At 34.4% G+C, this 24,572-nt stretch overlaps 1 protein-coding gene across 3 annotated transcripts in view; it reads left to right on the top strand.

Annotated features, from left to right (window-relative positions):
- LOC141404301 (gonadotropin-releasing hormone receptor-like) overlaps positions 1-24,572 on the top strand; it is a 262,725-nt gene that overhangs the window by 159,506 nt on the left and 78,647 nt on the right. For 2 of the 3 annotated variants that reach the window (XM_073987770.1, XM_073987771.1), the window contains 2 exons: positions 4,494-4,645; positions 4,910-6,576. In XM_073987770.1, coding sequence (XP_073843871.1) covers positions 4,494-4,645; positions 4,910-5,540 — 783 coding nt within the window. In that variant the 3' untranslated portion in view covers positions 5,541-6,576. Of the gene's footprint in view, positions 1-4,493; positions 4,646-4,909; positions 6,577-24,572 lie in introns of those variants that run through there. The other variant, XR_012412985.1, reaches the window with a different exon arrangement.

Genomic DNA, 24,572 nt, shown 5'->3' with positions numbered 1-24,572 from the left:
AAAATCGAGCCTCCCGATTTTGACTTTAAGTTTTTTATTGACGTTTTTTGGATATTTTGGCATATAACAGCCAAACCATTGAGATTTTCGATCTAACACAAAGACAAACATTGTAGCCAAGACAGTAATTGAAAACTCTCTAAAACATCGCAAAAGCATTGGAACGCTCCTTCATGCAGTTTTGGCCTTAAGAATGTGCAAACTTTTCGGAAAATGTCGATAAATGACATTGTGTTACAAAATTTGACCCGAAAAATATTCAAGTGTTCTGATGCAAAATTATATCGTGGTGGGATCCATGGACAACGACAATGCCTTTAGTTCGTTTTTATCACTTCGTTTTATTTTATTTATAACGGTAAAGGTAGTGAAAATCTGGGTTTCTAACATTTTCAAATTTAAACGGACATATCTTCTTTTTTTCACAACGGATTTCTATTGATCCTTCTTCGTTTTAAAGGTGTGAATAATATCTTTCGAACAACTTATTATTTTTTTAAATCGGTTAACAAATGGCTAAGTTATAGTGGTTTAAGTCTGAAAACCGCCAGAATAAAACTATAACTGAATTTCTCATAATTTTGAAAATAATTATTGAACAACACAAAAAAACATTATATTTTTGAAAATTATGAGAAATTCAGTTATAGTTTTTTGTGGGGGTTTTCAGACTTAACTTAGCCATTTGTTAACCGATTTAAAAAATAATAACTTGTTCGAAAGATATTATTCACACCTTTAAAACGAAGAAGGATCAATAGAAATCCGTTGTGAAAACAAGTAAAAAAAGTATCAGTCGGCTTTGCCGACAGAGATATACCCTCAGCCTGTGTATATTGAAAAATTTTTTTCCCAAAATACGTATGTATTTAGGGTGTTTTAAAAATGTTGGGCGTTTGAACAGACAAAAATTTTGATTAGGATTAAAGATCAAAAGTTTTGGGGAGGAGATACTAAAAGGAATGGATCGACGTTGACCGTTATGGAAGTGGATCTCCAGCCGCAACATATGGTACCACAGGGGGTTTTTACACTCTTCGGGCTGTTTGCTCAACAAAGCAAGTTGCTTCAACAAAAATCCAAGTGATTCGATATCAGGTCTTAAAGTGAACTTATCCGAAATTTTGAACCTGATCTATATCTGGTAGATATATTAGGATGTGTAAAGTATAGACCAATTCGACCACTCCCTTCAAGAGTTACCGTACGAACAATTTTTCCGAACATTTTTGAACCTTTGTGGGGGAGGTACCTGAAGGAGTGGACCGATATGGCTTATCTTCAAACTTAAACTATGTTTGGACAAAATATTACTAAGACCATATTTTGGACCGAATCGGCTGATCCGTTCGAGAGTTATCGTGCGCTCCAACCACCTTACACGGTGTCATAGGGGTTTTTTGCAACTTTCATGCTATTTTCTCAGGAAGTATGGACTTGCCCCTGATGAAACTTGTACAGTCGTATGGAGGGCAGTGAATACAAACAAGTTGCTAAAACAAAAATCAAAGCGATTCGAGAGATGGCCCTAAACTGAATTTTTCCGAAATTTTGTGTGGGAGGTAACCGAAGGAGTGGACCTATTGAGACCATATTGGAACCTCATATTACTCTGGTAGAAAGTTTACACTGTACAAAGTATGGACCAAATCGGTCACTCCCTTCAAGAGTTATCGTGCGCACAAACTTTCCGAACATTTTCGAACTTTTGTGGGGGAGCTACCGGAAGGAGTGGACCGATGTAGCTCATCTTCGAACTTAAACTAAGTTTGGGCAAAATATTACGAAAGCCAAAATTTGAACCGAATCGGTTCATCCGTTCGAGAGTTATCGTGCGCTCCAGCCAGCAGGACAGACAGACAGACGGACGGACATGGCTAGATCGACTCCAAATTGTCTGAAACACATTTCGTCCAAACATACTTGGGGTCTAAAACCATTATTTCAATGAGGCACATTTTCATCGTATCAAAGTGTATATACCCTCCTTAGCCTAAAGGCTGAGGGTATAAAAAGAAGATATGTCCGTTTAAATTTGAAAATGTTAGAAACCCAGATTTTCACTACCTTTACCGTTATAAAAAAAATAAAACGAAGTGATACAAACGAACTAAAGGCATTGTCGTTGTCCATGGATCCCAACACCATATAATTTTGCATCAAAATACTTGAATATTTTTCGGGTCAAATTTTGTAACACAATGTCATTTATCGACATTCTCCGAAAAGTTTGCACATTCTTAAGTGCAAAACTACCTGAAGGAGCGTTCCAATGCTTTTGCGATGTATTAGAGAGTTTTCAATTACTGTCTTGGCTACAATGTTTGTTTTTGTGTTGGATCGAAAATCTCAGTGGTTTGGCTGTTATATGCGAAAATATCCAAAAAACGTCAATAAAAACTTAAAGTCAAAATCGGGAGGCTCGATTTTCAAGGTAGATATATGGTCCAGTGGACTTTTTTGCTCAGTTCACTCCCAGGAATCAGAAACGCGAAGGGCTCATTAAGGTTTTCAAATCGCCCCGGCCTAGTGCACAGGCCTAATTTAAAGCTTTTTTACAACAGTTTTATTATTATTTTTTATATAAAAATTTCCAACACATTATGGTTGAAAAGAATATGCGTTGGTTGTCACAAAAAAAACACGCTATAAATGTGGCACACATTTTTTGTCATCTGAACTACCTTCGGGCCATGAGAATTTAATTTGGTTAAGTCTAGACATTTGGGAAAAAACAAACCTCTAATGATTGTCATATAATACAGGACAAATGTAAACACCTTATAAAAATAGAACAAGCAAACAGCAGTTCAAAACAATGGTAATAACAATAACACATAATTCGTTAAATGTGTTCTTTTTGGCTGATAGCCATTGCTGCTAATGCTATTTATTTCGATATTATTTATTTACACTGTTGCTTTTTGTTTGGCTTTAGGTCAGAATGAATAAAAAACAGTGGGTTTGTTTTTTATTTAATTTTTATTGTACCAATATTTCGACTTTCTTTGAAAGTCATCATCAGGGATTTTCACTTTATAAAAGAAAAAACAAATAACAAAATTTGTATAAATATATAAACACCAAAACATAAATTATTAAACGATAATTACATTTAATTTTATCTTTCTGCACAACAAGCTGTCCGACACATCTTCTTTCTGACTTGAGTATTTTCCAACTAAAGTTTTTTATTGTATTTTTCTATTGTATTTCTGTAAATTTGTGCACAGTGTTCTGTGTCCATCTTGTAATTTATTCTCTTCTCTACTGGCACGTTGATGATATGGAGCATTTCAAGCATGTATCTGCGTTTATAATTTTGTTCTTGTGTTAAAATTTGTACATCCTTGAAATTTGGAGTATGCCCCGTAGTTGCACAATGTGCTGCAAGAGCAGTTTTCTGTTCCAAAGGTTTGTGTTTCGCTTTTTGGTCAGACTTATGACCACTCATCCTAGTTTTTAGCTTCGTCTTAGTTGTGCCAACATATACCTTGGGGCATAGGTTGGTCGAGTCACCATTACATTTGATTTTGTATACAACGTTTGATCTGTCTTCGATTGGAACTTTCGTTTTTGTGCGGCTAAAGAAATTGTTGTTGGTATTGTTGCTTTTTGTGGCCAGTCGGTATTGTTGATGATTGTAAAGATTTGAATGAGAAAATCTTTCGGAGAATCCTGGAACGTATGTACATCTTTTATAAACTTTTTCGACTTTTTGGTCCGAGTTATTTATTTACTTTATCTACATACATATATAAATAAAAATCAAATGTCGTTCGTCGGTAATGGCATCAGTTGATCCCGGCTGGACCGATTTGGATAATTCTTGTTTTTTTAAATGTTCGCCATAACCCAACATAGGTTTTTATGGAAAGAAAATTTGACCACGCCCACTTATTTCAATTTTCAATTTAATTTTTTTTCTACAAAAACTTCTGAACCGATTTTCCTGAAATTGTCAGAGAATGTACAGGTAGAAGGTAATAGTGAGTACTACATGTATAAAAAATTTTCCGCGTATGGCCGGGAAAACATATAGAAACATATTAATAGATAGCGTGACACTTAAAAAATTAGATTTTTTTTAAATATTGGGCTGGGAGTGGGACTTGTCAATATGGTACAAGTCGCCAAATTTGATAGTAATCCCCTATACAGACGGCGCCCTCGACCAAGAAAAACGATATATTTACAAATTTCCTTAAATGGTGAGAATTAACCGCCATGAAAAACTAAAACATATAAGTTTTTATAATTAGATCCGACAAAGTCCGTAAGAGAAAAGAAAGGTTACAGACAAAATCTGTTGATAAATTTAAAATCCTCCTCGGTTTGACAATGGGCCGAAGAAGTGAGGTAGAAAATACCTATTTTTGAATTGTCAAGCATAAATTCCATACAAAAGTGTCATTAAAACTCATTACAAATATAATAAATATAAGTTAAATATGAATAAACAAATAAATGTGTTCGTCTTTTTTTCTTTGCAGTTTGGTGAGGACTTACAATCGGCCATATTCTTTTTTGGCATGTCAAACAGTTTGGTTAATCCCCTCATATACGGAGCCTTCCATCTGTGTCCCATGAAGCGCAAGACCAGCAAAAAGGGCAACAACAACAATGGCAACTATAGCCTCAACAGGTTGGTTACAAATTTGCATATAGTTGGACATCGATGATTCCTTACTTAGCACAGACACTTTTTATGTTTTTGTCCAATTTGTCCACACATATAATTTATTTATATAAATGTCCACGGAAACAAACATCAACACACTACCTCTCTCTGTCTCCCGCTTCCATGTCACCCAACATCCTATCCATGTCCTCACATTTTGTTGCTCCTTTATTTTTTTTGTTCGTTTTGTTGCTTTGTACTTTTTTTAAACATTAGATATACTTTCAGAGGCGATTCACAAAGGACCCCCTCCATGTTGACTGCTGTGACACAAATCGATTGCAATGGCCGCCAAGTGAGAACATATCGCCAGTCCAGTTATTATCGCAGCGCAAGTACGGGTAGTAGCTACAAAGAGAATATTGGCTTGCTGCAAACACCAACAAATTGCGGTGGAACGCTGACACACGGTTTGGTAAGGAAATCAGCCTCACTCAGAAGTCCTCATCCGAATCAACGATCGTATATACATGGTGCTGGCAGCAGGCGTCATTTTCACAATTTAATAAGAAGTGGTGCTGTGGATGATGACGACAATCAACAGCAGTACCACAACCATTCCACCGAAATAATACAAAACGACAATTCAATCAGCAGTACCAGTGACACCGGGGGTGGTGTTGTGGTTAGTGAGGGCCAAGCTGTATCCATTGTCCTTAGTTATGACAACCACAGCGGTGGTGTGGCTGCAATGAAAAGATCCAGTACAACCAGTGCCACAAACGGAGTAAAACATCAAACGCTAACACCTCTTTCATCCCAACGGAATGGTTATCGTGCAACGAATAATTTGTCCAATACCCTAGGTTTAGGTCAGCCCTACAGCAATGGTGTGGAAGACAGTATATCGAGTGTATGAAACACAATGTATGGCGGAAACTCAGAGTTTTCACTATTGACAACAACAACTAGAGACTGGTTTTAAAGACACAAATAAGTAAACAATTTACTAAACTAAATGTCAAACAAATTTACCTTTTGTAAAGCAAAAAATAAACAAAAAATTACGAAACAGGGTTGTATAATTACCACCACTACCACCACAATTACCATAAGCGTCTCGCCAAGAACGCTAATTAATATTAATAATTTGTTATTGTAAGTGAAACAACAAAAATATGTACATGGGTGAATGTTGCGAAAAGATTGGTTTCTGGGTCCCGAGGCATATTGAAAAAATTAAATTTGTAGACACGGAATAAGTAGAACAAAATGTCCTTTAACGAGGCCCGAAAATCAAAATAAAATATTTTACATATTTATATGCAAAAAATGTGTGCAAAACGTCATTACCGTGCCGTGTCCCCAATCGTTTTGTCGATTGAAAAGTTGTTAAAATTTCTTTTGTTTTTGTAACAACTACAAAACAAACAAATGAAATTGTTGTAAAATAAACAATGAGTGAAGTTGTTAAAAAGTTACAGAATAGGGGGGCTGGTATTCATTAATTTATCAAAATATATTATATAAATGAAGTACGCCGAGTTATTCTAGAAGAATGAACCAAGTCAATTTTGATTTCATAAATATAATTTTATTTTTTAAATTATGTTTTTGAGACATTTTAGTCGTGTCCCAATTTTTTTGGTCATTTCCGTGCGCCAATGTGTTTATTAAAAAAATGTTTTAAACCGATTTTTTCTTTATATGTAATGTGTCAAAGTAACGACAATTCCCGTTAGTTTTAAAGATAAACGACAGAAGTGACAAAATATAGTCAGTTGTTTGAGAACTGTTGAAGTGTTTAGTGTTTTTTGTGCATGTTCCCGAAAATTTTTCATTCCCGTGCTGAGTATTTTTTCCGTTATTTATATTATAATTTCCAAATTGATGGTATAGGTATGTTAATTTTTTTAGTCTGTATTAAAATTATTTTTATCTTTAAAAAAAAAAAATAAGATTTGCACATTTAAATCCAAGAAATCCGTGCGTATTTTCTAACTACGGTAATGACAAAAATAAAAAAATGACCCATCGACAATTAATGCATAATATTATCTTATAAAACAGTATAAACCGAAAATTATTTATTTTAACCCATTTTCGCACTTTGCCGTTTTCGACACCAAAAACAAGTCTTTTCGCAATATTCAGCCACATATATTTTAGTAATAATATTTTCATTCAATTTTGTAATATATGTATATTAACATATATTTATATATATGTACATATATATTTTAGTAATAATATTTTCATTCAACTTTGTAATATATGGATGTATATAAACAACTTTGTATAAATACTTACATACATATGTCATTTATTACGTTTAATGTTACAGGGTATTTTCAATATTCATAGGAGTAGTTATGAACCAAATAATGAATTTAAAACAAATACGCATTTTTATACCCTCCACCATAATATGGAGGGTATCTTAAGTTTGTCATTCCGTTTGTAACTCATCAAAATAATCATTTTTTATCTGAACTTAGATCAAGTTCGAAGATGCGCTATATCGGTCCACGTTTTGGTATAGTCGCCATATAACAATACCGCCTGATTTCTGATATTTTGACGTTTTTAGCCACATTTTCAGACAAAATTAGCTATAATTTTACCTTTAGGGTTCCCAGTGACCAAGAAACTTCTCCATCAAAAATTATGGACATAGGTTGACGTTTTCTTATAGCCCTCATTTAACGGTACCGCCCGACTTTCAGTATTTTGACGTTTTTAGCTACATGATCTGGCCGAATTAGCTACAATTTTGCATTTTGGGTTCTTAGTGATCAAGAAACTTCTCCACAAAAAATGATGGTCATAGGTCTACGGTTTGGAACAGCCCCCATATATCGGTACCGCCCGATTTCAGCTATTTTCACGTTTTTAGCAAAATTTTCTAAAACAAACAAAAAGTATGAATAAAAAGGCAACTTCATGCATTAATGGGTTAATGCATATATTTAAATAGCGGGCAAATAACAAAAATTTCAAGCTAGGGTTTTACCATAACAAAATAAGTTTTAAAAATCCCCATAGATTCTATGTGTGCAAAAAAGTTAATCAAGGTCAAAAATCAACATTTGAAGCAGATTTTATACCCTCCGCATTTATGCTAACGTGGGTATATACACACGGTGCTCTTGAAACAATTTTAAATGGAAGGTGCTTACACCTCGGAAGTTTTTGCGGATTCTGATACTACAATGTTTATAGATGAGAAAAATCAAAAAACTAAAAAAATTTTTAGGGGTTGCTTAGGTTTTCAAGATTTTGCTTAAAAAGCGCAAGTCCTATCAAAATGAGACTAAGGAAAATGTTGTAGCTATGAAAATTCTCTACAAGATCAACCTTTATGATATTTTCGTAGTTTTTACCATTTCTGAGATATAGAAGTTCAAATTGGGACAATGCACTGACTGTATCGCCCCCTTATAAAACAATGTCACAAAGGGTGCGCCTTAACTAACTTTTGATGAAAACCGCTTACACAGGGGAAGTTTTTGTGAATTCTGAAACAGCAATGTTCATAGATGAGAAAAATCCAAAAACAAGAAAAAATCGGTGTAGGGATTTTTAAATAAATCGCGGTCAAAATTCACATTTTTAGGTGTTTTTTAGGTTTTCACGATTTTGCTTGGAAACAGCAAGTCCAATCGAAATGGAGCTAAAGAAAATGTTGTAGCTGTGAAAATTCTCTAGAAGATTGACGTTTATCATTTGTTCCCAGCCTGTACCATTTTTGAGATAAAGAAGCTCAGTTTACATTTTTATGTTTTTTTGTTAGGGTTTCGCGATTTTGCTTGAATACCGTAAGTCTTATCGATATGGGACCTGAGAAAATCTTAAAGCTGTGAAAATTCTCTACAAGACTGGCTTAAATAATTTATCCTAAGTTGTACCATTTTTTAGATATATGTATAAGTTTAAGTAGTGAATTTGTAGTCATGACATTGTTTTATAAGGGGGCGATACAGAATTGAATTGAATTGAATTTGAGTTGTCCCAATTTGAAGTTCTATATCTCAAAAAGCGTAAAACCGACGAGAATACCATAAAGCTCAATCTTGTAGAGAATTTTCATAGCTACAACATTTTCTTTAGCACCATTTTGATTGGACTTGCGGTTTCTAAGAGAAATCGTGAAAACCTGAACAACCCCTAAAAATTTCAACTTAAATCGCGATTTATTTAAAAAGCGCTCCGGCGATATTTTTTGTTTTTTGATTTTTCTCATCTATGAACATTGTAGTTTCAGAATCCGTAAAAACTTCCAAGGTGTAACCACCTTCCATTTAAAATTGTTTCAAGAGCACCGTGTACACTTTCATACGGGCAAAATGTGCCTCATCGAAATAATGGTTTTAGACCCCAAGTATGTTTGGACGAAATCCGTTTCAGACAATTTGGAGTCGATTTAGTAATGTCCGTCCGTCTGTCTGGCTGGTGCGCACGATAACTCTCGAACGGGTCAACCAATTAGAACCAAATTTTGGGTATCGTAATATTTTGCCTAAACTTAGTTTAAGTTCGAAGACGGGCCATATCGGTCTACTCCGTCGGGTACCTCCCACACAAAAGTTCGAAAAAGGTCGAAAACTCTTGAAGGGAGTAATTGATTTGGTCCATACTTTGCACATCGTGAAATTTCTACCAGGCTTAGCTGAGGTTCCAATATGGACTCAATCGGCCCACTCCTTCGAGTACCTCCCACACAAAATTTCGGATAAGTTCAGTTCTCTCGAATCGCTTTGATTTTTGTTGTAACAACTTACATTCACTGCCCCCCATACTTCCGCCAATATTTAAAAAAAAATGTCACTAAAATGGTATGCACGATATCTTTTTAACGGGACAACCAATTTTGTCCAAACCTTGGATCTCCTAATATTTTGTCCAAATTTAGTTTGACTTCTAAAATCGGTTCTCTCCTTAGGGAACCTCCCCCACAAAAGCTCAACATTTGTACATAAGTGCAGGTTAGGATCTGTTCAAAGATCCTTTGGAAATGTATACCGATGCTGTTCGTTGTGGTCCTGTTTACAGCGATATTACGTTTTTCGTGGACAAATCCATGCTTCTTGGCTTACTGGTCCAACAGTTATACGATGACCCACTGAAATGACTAGTGGGCACAATATCTATCGAAAAGATATGACTCCCAAAATAAGATCCACTTCCATTATAGACTATGTCGGTCCATTTCTTCAGGTACCTATCCCGCAGCACTTGTAAACTTGAGTCCTAATCCATATATTTGTCGGCAAGTTCAAATGTCCAAAAAGGGCCACAAAATTCTGAAAAGACTATAAATACATTCGATCTGTCAGTAAAAGAAAGTTCCAATTCACGTAGGCTGAGGGTATATCTCTGTCGGCAAAGCCGACTGATAGTTTTTTACTTGTTGTTTTACCAAAAAGTTCCCGTTTGAGACTTAACTTATAAAGTCTAGCTCTCCACAAAAATTAGGTTTTATGGGAATTGTTGTTAGTTCATATGTCTGTTCTGACAGGATCATTCGGCTTAGCCGTCGGTAAAATACTCTCACCCAATAACCTTAAAAGATTTCCATCATGGCCAACTTATGTTTTTCTAAAAATCAGCGTACGAAAATAGACTTTATGAACGGTTTGCAAAATTTTGCATTTCGTATTTTCCATAAGAGCAGAACAAAACGAAACATAACCCAAGTTGACCGAACCGTTTAGTTTCGTTTTGTTTACATTCCTGGGTGCGAACAAAACGAAAAATGAAACGTTCTCAACTTCACAACAACTCATAGAAAACGAAACCATACAATACACACCGCAAACGTTTGGTGGTTAATTGATACATCGACCGCAGCATATTCCACGTATGTGATGTCAGCTTTATGGGTTGTTAAACAATCAAATGTGTGTGTGTCTGAATTTACCATGATTCATTTCGTTTCATTCATGAATCAAACAACTCCGAACAGCATAGCCGAATTACATTTCAACAGTCGTATAGTTTTGTTCTTCTTCAGTTGAAAAGTTTGTGGTTTTGTGTTGTTTTAAGAACGAAACTATTCAGAAAAAATTAAAAATTTGTGACTTTGTGTGAACGGTACGGGAATCGTTTCGTTTGTTTGCGTTCATTGCTAAAAATACTTGAATACGAACTTTTTATACCAAAACCAACCAAACTTGGTGTGAAAATTTGACAATAAACAAAAACCCTGGAAATACATAAAATTGGGTAATACCGGAACATGGGGGCTAGATTAAAACCTGGATATATATGGATAGTTTTTGCGAATAAGTAGAAAATGTTAAAAAAATCGTATATGGGGCTATATCAAAACGTGGACCTATACTGTATGATTTTTGCAAGGGATTTTACCCCTAGCGAAGACTAAATAACAAATTTAAGTTATTCCGGAAGTACCGTTCTAAGGAGACTGTACCAAAAGGTGCACCTACAGTGACTGTCATTGAAAATGATGCAAACTGAAATGAAACATGTAAACTTTGATACAGTACCGTTATACTAAAATTTTACTGAAAAACCAAAAATGGAAATTTTTACAATGAGCATTGAAAGTGATGTACTACAATAATCGATTAATAATTTCCAAATTATTGGCTTTTTATGTCATTTTAGCAATCAGAATAGCATGGTCGTTATTAGTGTCCTTCTGTAGGCAATTTGGCTAAAAATTTCTAGTTTTTAAAGGTTTTTTCCAACATATAAATATGAAAAATCAAAAATTCCGCACAGAATTTTTATTCATGATTGCGCTGAATATGTGTAACGTAGGATCAAGGCATATCGACCAGGTAGTGGCATCGACATATTTGTAATATGTTATTTCAAAAATTTCTTTATGTTGTTGGGGAAATTACAACAAAAATATTTTTTTATAAAGGGATTTGACACTTCATATTCGAACAGCTGGTGTGATACCACTACCTTGTTAATTGTGCCATGCATAGGATATTTCATTTTGTATATAGTTTTAACAAAAGAATACACAAAAACACCGTTAATGGCTAATACATATAGAAATTACTAATGCATATATAATAATGTAATACATAAGAAAATTCTAAGGCTGTGTTTTAAAACGCAAAAAAACAATTTAATTATAAAAGCAAAAGCAAATGATGTAAATCAAACTAAAACCTAATTGACCATAATTACAAATTATTTTACTTTGTATTTAATTAATAATAATATTTTTATAGGTACATTAAAAATTAAAGACAATACACATAATATGCTAATTTAATAATGTGTTTTTTCGTTATAATTTCTTTGCCACGCAAACAACTTTACCCTTTATTTTATGGTTGATATAATTTTCATTAATTGACATTTAATACTCAAAAAAGAATAAAAATTACGTTCTCCTACCCCTACTCGATTTTTTGCAGATTACCTGAGTGGGATATAATGGATACATGAGAATGAAACAATATTGAGTGTTGTGTCTGTTAGAACGTTTTCAGACGATAAGGTTTGACTGCTCAAAAACGTGGTTTCCGTTTTGACTCTCATTCGTAATTTTCACATCTAGTGTTGCGTTTTTGAAGTCATTGTATACAAGCGTACTTTTTGAACAAAAAGAAGTACGGTTTTACATAAATGTACCAAAAAGGTTTATGTGTGTATTGTATTTGAAAATTAAAAAAGTAATTCTTGTGAATCCCATAAAATTGGGTAAAATGTATGCTTGGTTTACATTTACGAAATCCACTCGTTTTCAACTGTCAAATCCATAGGTTAAACGTCAAATGAAATCCAGATGAGATTTCATTTGACGTTTGAGCTATGGAATTGACAGTTGAAATCGAGTGGATTTCGTAAATGTAAACTTAGCATATGCGTTGTTAAAATTGTTGCCTCATGCGCGCATGCCATGTAAAAAAAAAATAATGTAAGAGAAGAACACCTTTATTTGTAAAAAAATATGATGAAACAGGTAGATAATATCTTACATGCTAGTGTTGTATGTATGGTACTTTATGTACGTTTTCGTTCACTTACTTCCACATTTTGTTTCAACACTGACACAATTTACGAATGAGAACCAAAACGGACAACGCATTTTTGAGCAGGCAAACCTTAGCGTGTGAAAACGTTCTTAAATATCAAATACTTTCCCAAGAAATTACTCAGTATAAAATATTAGCTGTGTCTGGTTACCCTAAAATTTGTAACAATTTGTACAAATTGTTGCTGGAAGTCGTCTGTTAACACAAAAAACCAGCAAAAGAGAGCGATTCGAGAGAGACATTTTGACAGTTCTTTCACTGAGAGCTTGCAAATTCTTGCTGGACAAATTTCTTCTAGCAAGCACTTGCAAGCTCTTCTTCTTCCTGAAAACAATCAATCAGCTGTTTTTAGTTTTTTGTTGATTTATGTTTGTGAACATTAAAAACAATTTTATTGTGGAAATAACATAGTCTAATTGTATTGTTTTATGGAGAACAAATTTGTAAAGTGGCAAAATACTTTTTTGTTCCATTTTCTTTTTTATTTTTAATAAAATACAACGTGTTTGCTTCCTTTGTTGGCGGACAAATTGTTCTGTTTTGGCAAGTCAGCTGATTGCTTGCTGGTTTTTGCTGGGATGGTGTCTGTTTACTTTTTAAAATTTTCTAGCAAAAGAGAATAAAAACCCCTTACTCTCTGAGAAAGTTCTTGCTGGACAATTCTTGCTGGGAAAGTAACCAGACAGACTTATTATCTGACTCCAATGCAAATGTATTATTGCAAAGAAAAGTGTTAATGGGCATACAGTTGAAGAAATAAAGGCTCAATGCTTGTTCTATGAAAATGTAAAATTAAAATGTTTATAAGGCAATTAAATTGGAAATTAAAAGAAATAAATTGAAGATTTTCATAGAGCAAGACATTGATGCCTTTAATGCAATCGTTAAAGTCGTAATGTTGGAGACAGTATTTCAGACATGTATAGGGCAATTATGAATATTTCCCTCAGAATTTTCCGCTCGCAAAATAACTTTAAACAGTGAAATTCTTATAAAATCAATATTTTGAAAAGTTGAAAAACTACTAGAATCACTCAATTATGGAACATCCTCGCCGAAACGACAAGAAACATCCCTTTTGGTCCCATATGATTGAGTTAATATGAAACGGGGTGCACTCATTGGTGGATAGGTCACCGAACTCTACATCACTACACAAATGTTATATACTCGTATGGTATTGAACAGGCTTTCGTGAAAAGTTGACACTTTTACCATTAAAATTCGAAGACTTGATTTAAATTATTACATAAATTATGCCGATTTTTTATATTGCTTGCTTTTTCATTTTTCACTCACTCACATCAAGTACTGCCTGCTAGCACAAGTACCCAGGCTTCGGAACGATATATTACCATGGATAGTATCGGTGTGACTGCAGTTTCTGCATTTATGAATCAGCTGATTGTTGGTTAACATGTATTTTGTTGTTGTTTGCACTGCAATTGTTTGTTTGTACCGCATTATCATTTGCACTCCTTGTGTCTCAGAGCAGAGCCATGAGCTCTCTTTTAAGCATAGTACACACGGTCCAACAAAACTGACAGTCAACGTACTTTTACGGCAATTTTCTGGCAAATAAAAACTTTTTGTTAGCTAAAAATGATTGAAATACAACATTTAAGGTATAATTTAGTGATTAGGAAAGTAATTCGTCAGCTAGACTTTGATATTAACGAAATAGACCTCGATGACTGTCAGTTTTGTTGGACCGTGTGTACTATGCTTTACAGTATTGCCATATTGAAATACCTAAATGCAGTATAAATTCAGTTTGATTTTGTGCATTCTGATGTGAATAATGAACGAATTAATTTGAATTAAGGGAACTAATGCAAATTAACGCTGCCGTCTGTCTAGGGTATAACTTCCTCAAAATTATAGGTACAAAATTCCAGAGTAGGTCCGAGTTGAGCTTTGCGCCCCCGACCAGGCAACATCAAAATGTAGGCGACATTTCCTGAGTATTTCAGCCATATAAAATTTTTTCTCTACAAGTGGTGTCTTAGGACACGACGTTCGGACGCGGCGATAAACTGTAGGTCCCATATAGATATGAGAGTAGTCTCCCTTGTCCCTTGTTCTCCAGGATTTGCCGCATGGTAAATATCTGGTCAATGGTGGACTTGCCAGGTCTAAAGCCGCATTGGTATGGTCCAATTATTTCGTTGACCATGGGCTTTAGTCTCTCACACAATATGCCAGATACTATCTTATATGCAATCAGGAGCAGACTTATACCCCTGTATTTGGAGCACACAGTCTTATCTCCCTTCTTGTGGCCTGGACATAGGATGCTCAATCCAATCCTGCCAGATGGAAAAGACGTCTCTCCTCTCTCCTTTTCTCCCGATACCACTCTCGTGTGCTACGTGTTCCTACTGATTGTAAAGTATGCCGCATCCCTATATGCCGCATTTTTCTCTTCGGTAGCAGCACGACACTCCTGGTTATACCATGGATTCCTTGGTGGAGGTCTCTGGTATCCAAGTTCTGATTTTGCGGTTGTTTGCATGGAGTGGACAATGTTTTGCCATTGTTCTGTTATGTAATCGGGACGAGGAGTAATCAAAATTAAGCTGTTGGGCCAGTTGAGTGGAATATGCTGTGGCTATATGTTGTGATTGCAGCTTACCGATGTCCAACTTCCGTGTTGTGTCTGTTCGCACTTTGTTTGCTAGGTTTAATCTGGTACGTACCTTTGCTGCAACAAGGTAGTGGTCCGAGTCTATGTTTCCACCTCGGAACGATCGTACATCCAACAAGCTTGGTGCATGTCTTCCATCTATCACAACGTGATGAATCCTACCCCTATTTTTTTCCATTTGACCCAACAAATTTATACATATATGTATGTATGAAATTTTATGACGATCGGTTAAGTTAAAACCGTGCCACCCGGGCGATCTTTGTTTCCATAGTAATTTTTATGGGGCCAAAGGTCAATTTTCACGAAAATTCTTTAAAACCCACATTTATGGTCCAATCGATGAAAATTGTTTACCAGTTCATTGTTGTGGGTAATAAAACGAATCCTACAAAAAATGGTGAAAATCGAATCGGATTTCCAACATTTTTTATACAAGGTTCTTGGGTTGAATAAAAAAATAATGAAGTAAAATGAAAGTTCCAAACAAAATTTTTTTTTTTTTGGGTCTGTCTAGTATACATTAGGGTTACGATTTTTGACATTTTTTCTCAAAAATGATTTCCTGTAGCAGGGATGAATGAACTTTTGCCTAATAATCAATACGCTATAATTAATTCCATTTAAATATAAAAAAAGTTCACGCACAAATCGATTTTAAAAATATAATTTTTTGAAAAAAATTATCAAATGAAAAAAAAAATTTCAAAAATTATTTTTTGTTGCACGTATGAATAAATATAAGCCTACTAATAACTATAATAATGTTTATTTCATTCAAATATTGAAAAAGGTCATGCACAGATCACTTTGAAAAAAATTTAAATTTTTTGTTTTTTGTTAAAAAAATTATATCTTTAAATGAAAGCGTTTACGACATCACTTTCCTAATTTTGATAAATTCAAATTTTAAAATCATTTTGTGCGTGAGGTTTTTTCACCGAATCATCGATTAAAGTCGAAAAAAATATTATTTTAGCAAAAACATGGTTGCAAGGAACCTGCTACATTTTTTCTTTTTTTTCCACAATTCGGTTTTTTAGAGTTTTTATGTGAAAATCTCAAATGATTTAGAACTGTCTATTAACGAATTATATTTATTTTAATCAAATATTCAGGGTTATACCACCTGACTGTTCTGAACATGAAGGAACAAAACACACGTGAATGTAAATATGTATTAAGTTTTTTTTATAAATTGTGTACATACTTCGTATATACAGATTAGTAATAAAAGCAACATTAAAATATAAATAAATAAAAATTTTCATGTCACTAAAGTAATGTAGAATAATTTGTTGGAATTGTCGAATCAAATCAGTTAAACTGATCCAAATAAAAATTGCATTGTGTAAAGTTAAATAGGTTGTTTCCAATCAAAAACAAAAAAACTGGGTTATTAAATCAGACCAATAAATCATAAATCATGCACATACATAAATATGTATGTATATTGTAAATGTTGAAAAAAACAATATATTTTTCTATGGAAAACTTACTGTGATTTAACCAATGTTGGTAATTGGATTTCTGGTGTAATCCGCAATTAAATATATTTATTAGTAACACTTATCTTAAATACTGCTTAATTGATTATGGTCACAAGTCCATTGTTGCCAACTCACCACCTATTCTCGACCACCAAAATAATGTTGTTGCATAGTCTTCTTCAATGTAAAAATATTTGAAATTTTTGGTTAACATCATTTCAAAATAAAACAAAATAATACAATTTCAAAAATTGTTTTATTAAAAAAAAAACAGAAAAAATGGCCAAGACAAAATTAAAGCAAATTATCCTTTGTTAACAGAATACAACATTCTCTTGTTATATATATGTAGATATATTTTAATGTGAAGTTTATACAAGAAATAACCCTAGTTTTATGTAAACATAATTTATATAGTATGTGTTTATTTATCAAAAAAAAAAATTGTTAAAATCTACTTATCAACGAAATTTTATTAAATAAAAAGTTTATATGTATTTTTCAGTGTACATTGTGTTTTTCTACTAAATTTTTGTTGTAGCTGAGTTTGAATAAGGTTTAGCAGAAACCAGGAAGTCTATTACCGATAGTACCAAGGTTCATATCAGGTCGGGCAATAAGACTAATTTCACTGTATAGCAATTTCAAATCACAATAAAGTGCTCTGACAGCAAATATAACTATAGATCAGTTCTAGAACCAGCAAGAATCTATAAATGTTTAATACGATAACAATTTGTCCTTTATAACACTGTGACACAAAATGAAACTCAAAGTCTGGGGAGTGGAAAATTTCTTTTGGAGATGAAAGCCCTTGATGAGTATACTAAGAACCCAAAAGGAAATTTTCGCCATAGGTCAAGTTTCTGAGATATCGCGCGATGAAGTTTTTGATTTTTTCTCTATAATACTTGGGAAAATAGCTCCATATCTCTGTTTGGCGTTGTTGTAGCTTCGTTTTGAGGTGACATGTCTTCAGTGAAATCGATTGGCGAATCTTTTTGTAGAATATTTCATTCTTCTAACTTAATGCCTTTCATGTCCTTTTCGTCCTTTATTTCTTGAACCGTAGTGAAAGTACCACAAGATGAGATTTTTCAGCATCCAAGTATTCTACACAAAAATTGCTCAGAAGATTTTAGGTACGGTTCTCTTTCACAATTAATCGATTTTGTCCCGTTTTCATTGTCATTTTTGACATTTATTCGGACTTGGTTCAGAATTAAACTATGTTTGGTTTTTCTGTATATTCGTTATTTGTTATGTATAGGTATGTAGACGTAACAATTGGTTACTATAAGCGTTTTAATGGTATACATATAAGTTTAATCGGTTACTTAAAACCGGTTCAAAAATCGGTTTTAATGTCGGAATATCCGGTTCAAAAATTGAGATAGCCGGATATATCCTCCAAGAAAATTTGTTATCAACGTGTTCGTCATTACAAGATCTATTTGTCGTAAAAATTTCAGAAGCACCCCATATGTCTACATAAGCAATAACCAATTGTTATGTCTACATACCTATACATAACAAATAACGAATATACAGAAAAACCAAACATAGTTTAATTCTGAACCAAGTCCGAATAAATGTCAAAAATGACAATGAAAACGGGACAACATCGATTAATTGTCCAAGAGAAACGTACCTAAAATCTTCTGAGCAACTTTTTTGTAGAATACTTGGATGCTGAAAAATCTAATCTTGTGGAACTTTCACTACGGTTCAAGAAATAAAGGACGAAAAGGACATGAAAGGCATTGAGTTAGAAGAATGAAATATTCTACAAAAAGATTCGCCAATCGATTTCACTGAAGACATGTCACCTCAAAACGAAGCTACAACAACGCCAAACAGAGATATGGAGCTATTTTCCCAAGTATTATAGAGAAAAATCAAAAACTTCATCGCGCGATATCTCAGAAACTTGACCTATGGCGAAAATTTCCTTTTGGGTTCTTAGTATACTCATTAAGGGCTTTCATCTCCAAAAGAAATTTTCCACCCCCCAAAAATGCTGCTGCACAGTGTAATATAAACATAAATAAAACAAGTAAGAACAGACTATAGTCGGACGGGGCCGACCATGTGATACCCTATACCACTATCCCTGTGCACTAGCTTTCCGGGCTAGCTTTTGATAAATGATAACTTTTATTTAAATGTATACACAAAAGTTTTGATCAATTTAACCCGCTAAATATTATCCGATCATACCGTTGACTTGCACGCTACTTCTTCATCTCAAACCAAAACTACGTTTAAAATTTCGCGCCGATCGGACTATTATTGCGACCTACAGAGCGGCTACAAAATCGAGCAAAAATTTTGTTTTTGGTCCATTTCATCCCTTTAACATTTCACGATCATCGCCAAAAACTAATCAGTTCTATTCTGGTCCAAACCCGACCTCCATACTAAATTTCGTGACAATCGGTCCATAATTGCGGCCTCTAGCTTGATTACAATTTTTAATGGACGGACAGACGGACGGACGGACGGACGGACACACATCGCTAAATCGCTTTATCTCGTCGAGATATGAAGTTTGGTATACCACATGAGGGGTCTACGACGAATATTTCGCGGCGTTACATGAATTTTTGGGAAAACAAACTTATTATACCCTTTTCCACATTGTGGTATAGGGTATAATTAGTAGATTCTTGCAGTTCTGTAACAGACCAAATTAGTTAGACTTATCGACCGACCTGGTATAGACCTTGGATGGTACGGTAAGTAATATTTTGATACTAATGGCGATTGAAAAGTGTTTCTAAATATTATACTTGAATGCTTTCACGTATTTGTATACCCTCAAAAAAAAAAATAATGGTCTGTTTCACTAAGGCCATTCAAATTCAAATCTTTTCGAACTGCTACCGAACGTCTGAAACCATTCTTACCTAATTGACCAAATTTCAGGGAGTTCCCCAATCACTTCTGATATTGGTGTACGTACGAAAGTACGCCCCAGGACTGAAAATATTGAAATTCACGGTGCTCTTGAAGCAACTTTAAATGGAAGCTGCTTACACCTTGGAAGTTTTTGCGGATTCTGAAAATAAAATGTTCATAGATGAGAAAAATCAAAAAACAAAGGCAAAACTTCAAAAAAAAATCACCGTGGCGCTTTTTAAATAAATCGCTATTCAAGTTGGCATTTTTAGGGGTTTTTAGGTTTTCACGATTTTGCTAGGAAACCGCAAGTCCTATCGATGTGACACTAAAGAACATTTTGTAGCAGTGAAAATTCTGTACAAGATTGACCTGCATTATATTTATACCCTCAGCCTTTAGGCTAGAAAGGGTATATCACGAATATTGTCAATTATTTCATATTTCAGAAAAAAAGGATAAATTTTTTTCGCGCTACATCAACGATTTTTGATATGTAGGTTAAGAAAAAAATTCCCAGTACGAATCTGGTCGCGAGCCACTTTTTGGTTGTTGCGGACAAAAGTTATGGCGCTTTTATTTCGCTTTCTAAGAAAGAAAATATTATAAAAACGCTAATTATTTTAATGAGCACAATTGTTGCAAAATGTTACACAGAATTCGCGGAATGTACATAAAATTGATAAATTATTGAATATAAGTCAATTTTTTTTCAAATTAATGCCCATTTAGTGGTCATAAAATTACATAAAAATTTGATGTGGATCAAAACTTCACGGCAAATCAAATGAGACTACAATCATACAGATTGGTGTTATAGTTTCGATGTTACAGCCAAAATAAGAACATATTTTGGTCAAAAAAATAATTTTTTGTTTGAAAAAATATTTTTTCACATGCATTATGTAGTAGAAAGTATAGTAAAAATCTATAGGAATACTTCCTTCATTTTGCTTAAATCTCCCAATAGACGGATTTTGCTTTATTGACATTCGTATTAAAGCTTTCCCATTAGGGAAGGTAAGTGGGTTGATGAGGATATATCTCGAAGCTTCTGAAATGAAAATAGAGGTCAAATAACCCATTTTAATTTATATGCATTTTAAAATACGTGTAAATCGCGAAATTATCAAAATCATTTTGTCCGCATGTGATTTTCATGTACAGCAAGACCATATCTATTAAGTTGTATATATTTTTCGAAATATAATTTGGACGCTAAGGTGTAGCATCGGCTGCATCTTAGCATTAAAAACCCTATAAAATATCGCTAATTTGCGCAAAGTGCATACAATTTTTGTCCGCATCCGATTTCAGTGTCCACCATGAAATTCTACATCGAAATATATCTATTTGAAGGCGATCAATCAAGAACCGCGGATGTAGCATCACACACTATTTTTTGGGATAAAATGATTGTAGCTCCCTTATCAGTGAAGTTTTCAAATCTCTATTTCCGCTAAAACGAAGATGCTGCACTAGTTTTTTCATTGCAGTGGAAACGATCCGCAGAAAACGCGATAAAATACGCGATATTTTCAAAAACAATTTTAGGTGATTTTTCTACTTTGGAATTTCTCGTAACTCGCGTTTTAGTAGATGGATTTTCACGAGGAATGATTTGTTGGATCCGGAACGTAAAAAACTAAAATGTGCAATGGAGTACGAGGTATTCTAGAGACAATTGCAAATATTAGACCCGAAAAATATGATTTTTAGAAAAATGTTCGCACAAAATTTCCGCATTTGGGTGCAGACTTCTAGGAAGCTGTGCAGACTACATTCACAATATACGTATCAAATAACTCAGAATCGCAAGTACTACAATCCAATATATGATTTTTCCAAAAACCTGTATGCGGAATGTAATTTTAAGTTAATTTCAAAAAACACTGTAAATCTGGCTTCAAAATGTCAGCATCATTTAATGGTAGAAGCAGTTCAAATTTTGAAAAGTAATACATGAGTGAGACGATCCTTATTTAGTTTGCTTCTACTTTTACTTTGACAGGAATATCGAGAGAAGTGTGGTTTACTCACAAATCGAAAGAAAACAAAAAAAGACATGTTGGCTTCAACCTATTTTTACCAATTTTTAACATAAACATAGCCACAGCTTCCACGCAAATTATCTTTTAAGGCCAATATTTTTGCCACGTCCAAAAACATTTTATTTTATCCAAAAATATTTAATTTTTATAATATACAATCACAAGTCGCGTTATCTGAAAGGGTAAACCTTAGCTTCAGCTATGTTAAATTTTCAAAAATATTGGTGATATACACTTTCATACGGGCAAAATGTGACTAATCGAAATAATGGTTTTAGACCCCAAGTATGTTTGGACGAAACATGTTTCAGACAATTTGGAGTTGATTTAGCAATGTCCGTCCGTCTGTCTGTCTGGCTGGCTGGTGCGCACGATAACTCTCGAACGGATGAACCGATTCGGTTCAAATTTTGGCCTTCGTAATATTTTGTTCAAACTTAGTTTAAGTTCGAAGATGAGCTATATCGGTCCACTCCTTCCGGTACCTCCCCCACAAAAGTTCCAAAATGTTCGGGTACGATAACTCTTAAAGGGAGTAACCGCTTTGGTCCATACTTTGCGCATCGTGAAATTTCTACCAGACTTAAATGAGGTTCCAATATGGACTCAATCGGCCCACTCCTTCGGGTACCTCCCACACAAAATTTCGGATAAGTTCAGTTTAGGACCTGCTCTCGAATCGCTTTGATTTTTGTTGCAGCAACTTGTATTCACTTCCCCCCATACGACGGTACAAGTTTCATCAGGGGCAAGTCTATACTTCCTGAGCTGGAGCGCAAGATAACTCTCGAACGGATGAACCGATTCGGTTCAAATTTTGGCCTTCGTAATATTTTGTTCAAACTTAGTTTAAGTTCGAAGATGAGCTATATCGGTCCACTCCTTCCGGTACCTCCCCCACAAAAGTTCCAAAATGTTCGGGTACGATAACTCTTAAAGGGAGTAACCGCTTTGGTCCATACTTTGCGCATCGTGAAATTTCTACCAGACTTAAATGAGGTTCCAATATGGACTCAATCGGCCCACTCCTTCGGGTACCTCCCACACAAAATTTCGGATAAGTTCAGTTTAGGACCTGCTCTCGAATCGCTTTGATTTTTGTTGCAGCAACTTGTATTCACTTCCCCCCATACGACGGTACAAGTTCCATCAGGGGCAAGTCCATACTACCTGAGAAAATGGCCAGAAAGGTGCAAAAAGCCCCTATGACACCTTGTGTAGTAGTTGGAGCGAAAAATAACTTTCAAACGGATCTGTCGATTCGGTCCAAAATTTGGTCTTCGTAATATTTTATTAAAACATAGTTTAAATTCGAATATGGGCTATATCGGTCCACTCCTTCAGGTACCTCCCCCACAAAACTTCAAAAATGTTCGGAAAAATTTTGTGCGCGATAACTCTTGAAGGGAGTGACCGATGTAATCCATAATTTGCACATCTTAATATATCTACCAGATATATATCAGGTTCGAATATGGACTATATTTGTTTGCTCCTTCTGGTACCTCTCACACAAAATTTCGGATAAGTTCACTTTACGATCTGCTCTCGAATCACTTTGATTTTTGTTGGAGCGATTTGCATTCTCTACCTCCATTACGACGGTAAAAGTTTTTTCATGGGCAAGTCCATATTTCTGGGGAAAACAGCCCGAAAGGTGTAAAAAAACCCCTATATCACCATATGTGGCGGTCGGAGAACCCGATAAATCTCGAATTGTTCAACCGATTTGGTCCAACATTTGTTCTTCAACATATTATATCCAAACTTAGTTTCATGTGCAATACCGGTCCACAACTTTCGGTACTTCTCCCCAATATTTAAAAAATGTCACTAATATGCTAGGACGATATCACTTGAATGGGGCAAACAATTTGGTCCAAACTTTCGATCTCCTAATATGTTACCAAAATTTAGTTTAACTTCTAAAATGGCCCATATCGGTCCTCTCTAAGGGAACCTGCCCTAAAAAAGTTCAACATTTTTGTTTTAGTGCAGTTAATTCCTAATCCACGCTTTTGTCGGCAAGTTCAAATGTCCAAAAAGGGTCACAAAATTCTGAAGAGACCTTAAATACATTCGATCTGTCCGGAGATAAAAGTTTCGCTTCACATTAGTATATATCAGTCGGCAAAGCCGACTGACACTTTTTTACTTGTTTTGGTAGGTTTTACCGTTCAGATATGGAAGTTCAGATCAATCATTTAGATTTTTTTCAGAAATATTGTTAGCAATGTTTTGACCATGTTTGCTTTTACAAAAACAAAAATTTCAACACCCATTGTTGCCATTTATGACCAAACAAAGAAAAATGCAAAAATGTTGTTCTATGCCCTGATTTTTACCTCTATCAGGGCAACGCCGTTAAAGACTAGTCTAATATGGGGCAAGCCTGGCTAATACACGACTTTACATATATTAATTGATTGTTTGTACATACTCTGGACATAACCCTTAATCATTTTTCATAGTCATATGTTGGAAAATAAATTCCAAATTGCCTACAAAGGGACATTAATTACAATCATACCAAAATTACGTCAGGAACATAATTTTTTATCGGAACCAACGACAAAACTACTGAAAACGATAGGGAACCTATTATTCCCCCATTCTGATTACTAAAGTGGCATAAAAAGCGAAAAAATTGGAAATTAGTAATCGATTATTGTGGTGCATCATTTTTAATGCTCACTTTAAAAATGCCTACTTTTTATTATCCGATAAAACTTTAGTATAACGATACGGTAAACGGAATATGTTCGTATGCCATTTTAAAGACAACTTTTCAGCCTAAAAAATACTTTGTTTTTTAAAAATAGTCAGGCTTAATTCCAT

Source organism: Musca autumnalis, unplaced genomic scaffold, assembly GCF_047663935.1.
Source record: "Musca autumnalis isolate F117 unplaced genomic scaffold, ASM4766393v1 scaffold_4, whole genome shotgun sequence".
Classification (NCBI taxonomy): Eukaryota; Metazoa; Arthropoda; class Insecta; order Diptera; family Muscidae; genus Musca; species Musca autumnalis.
Note: the sequence above shows the minus strand (reverse complement) of the source record. Positions and strands in the feature narration are given on the sequence as shown.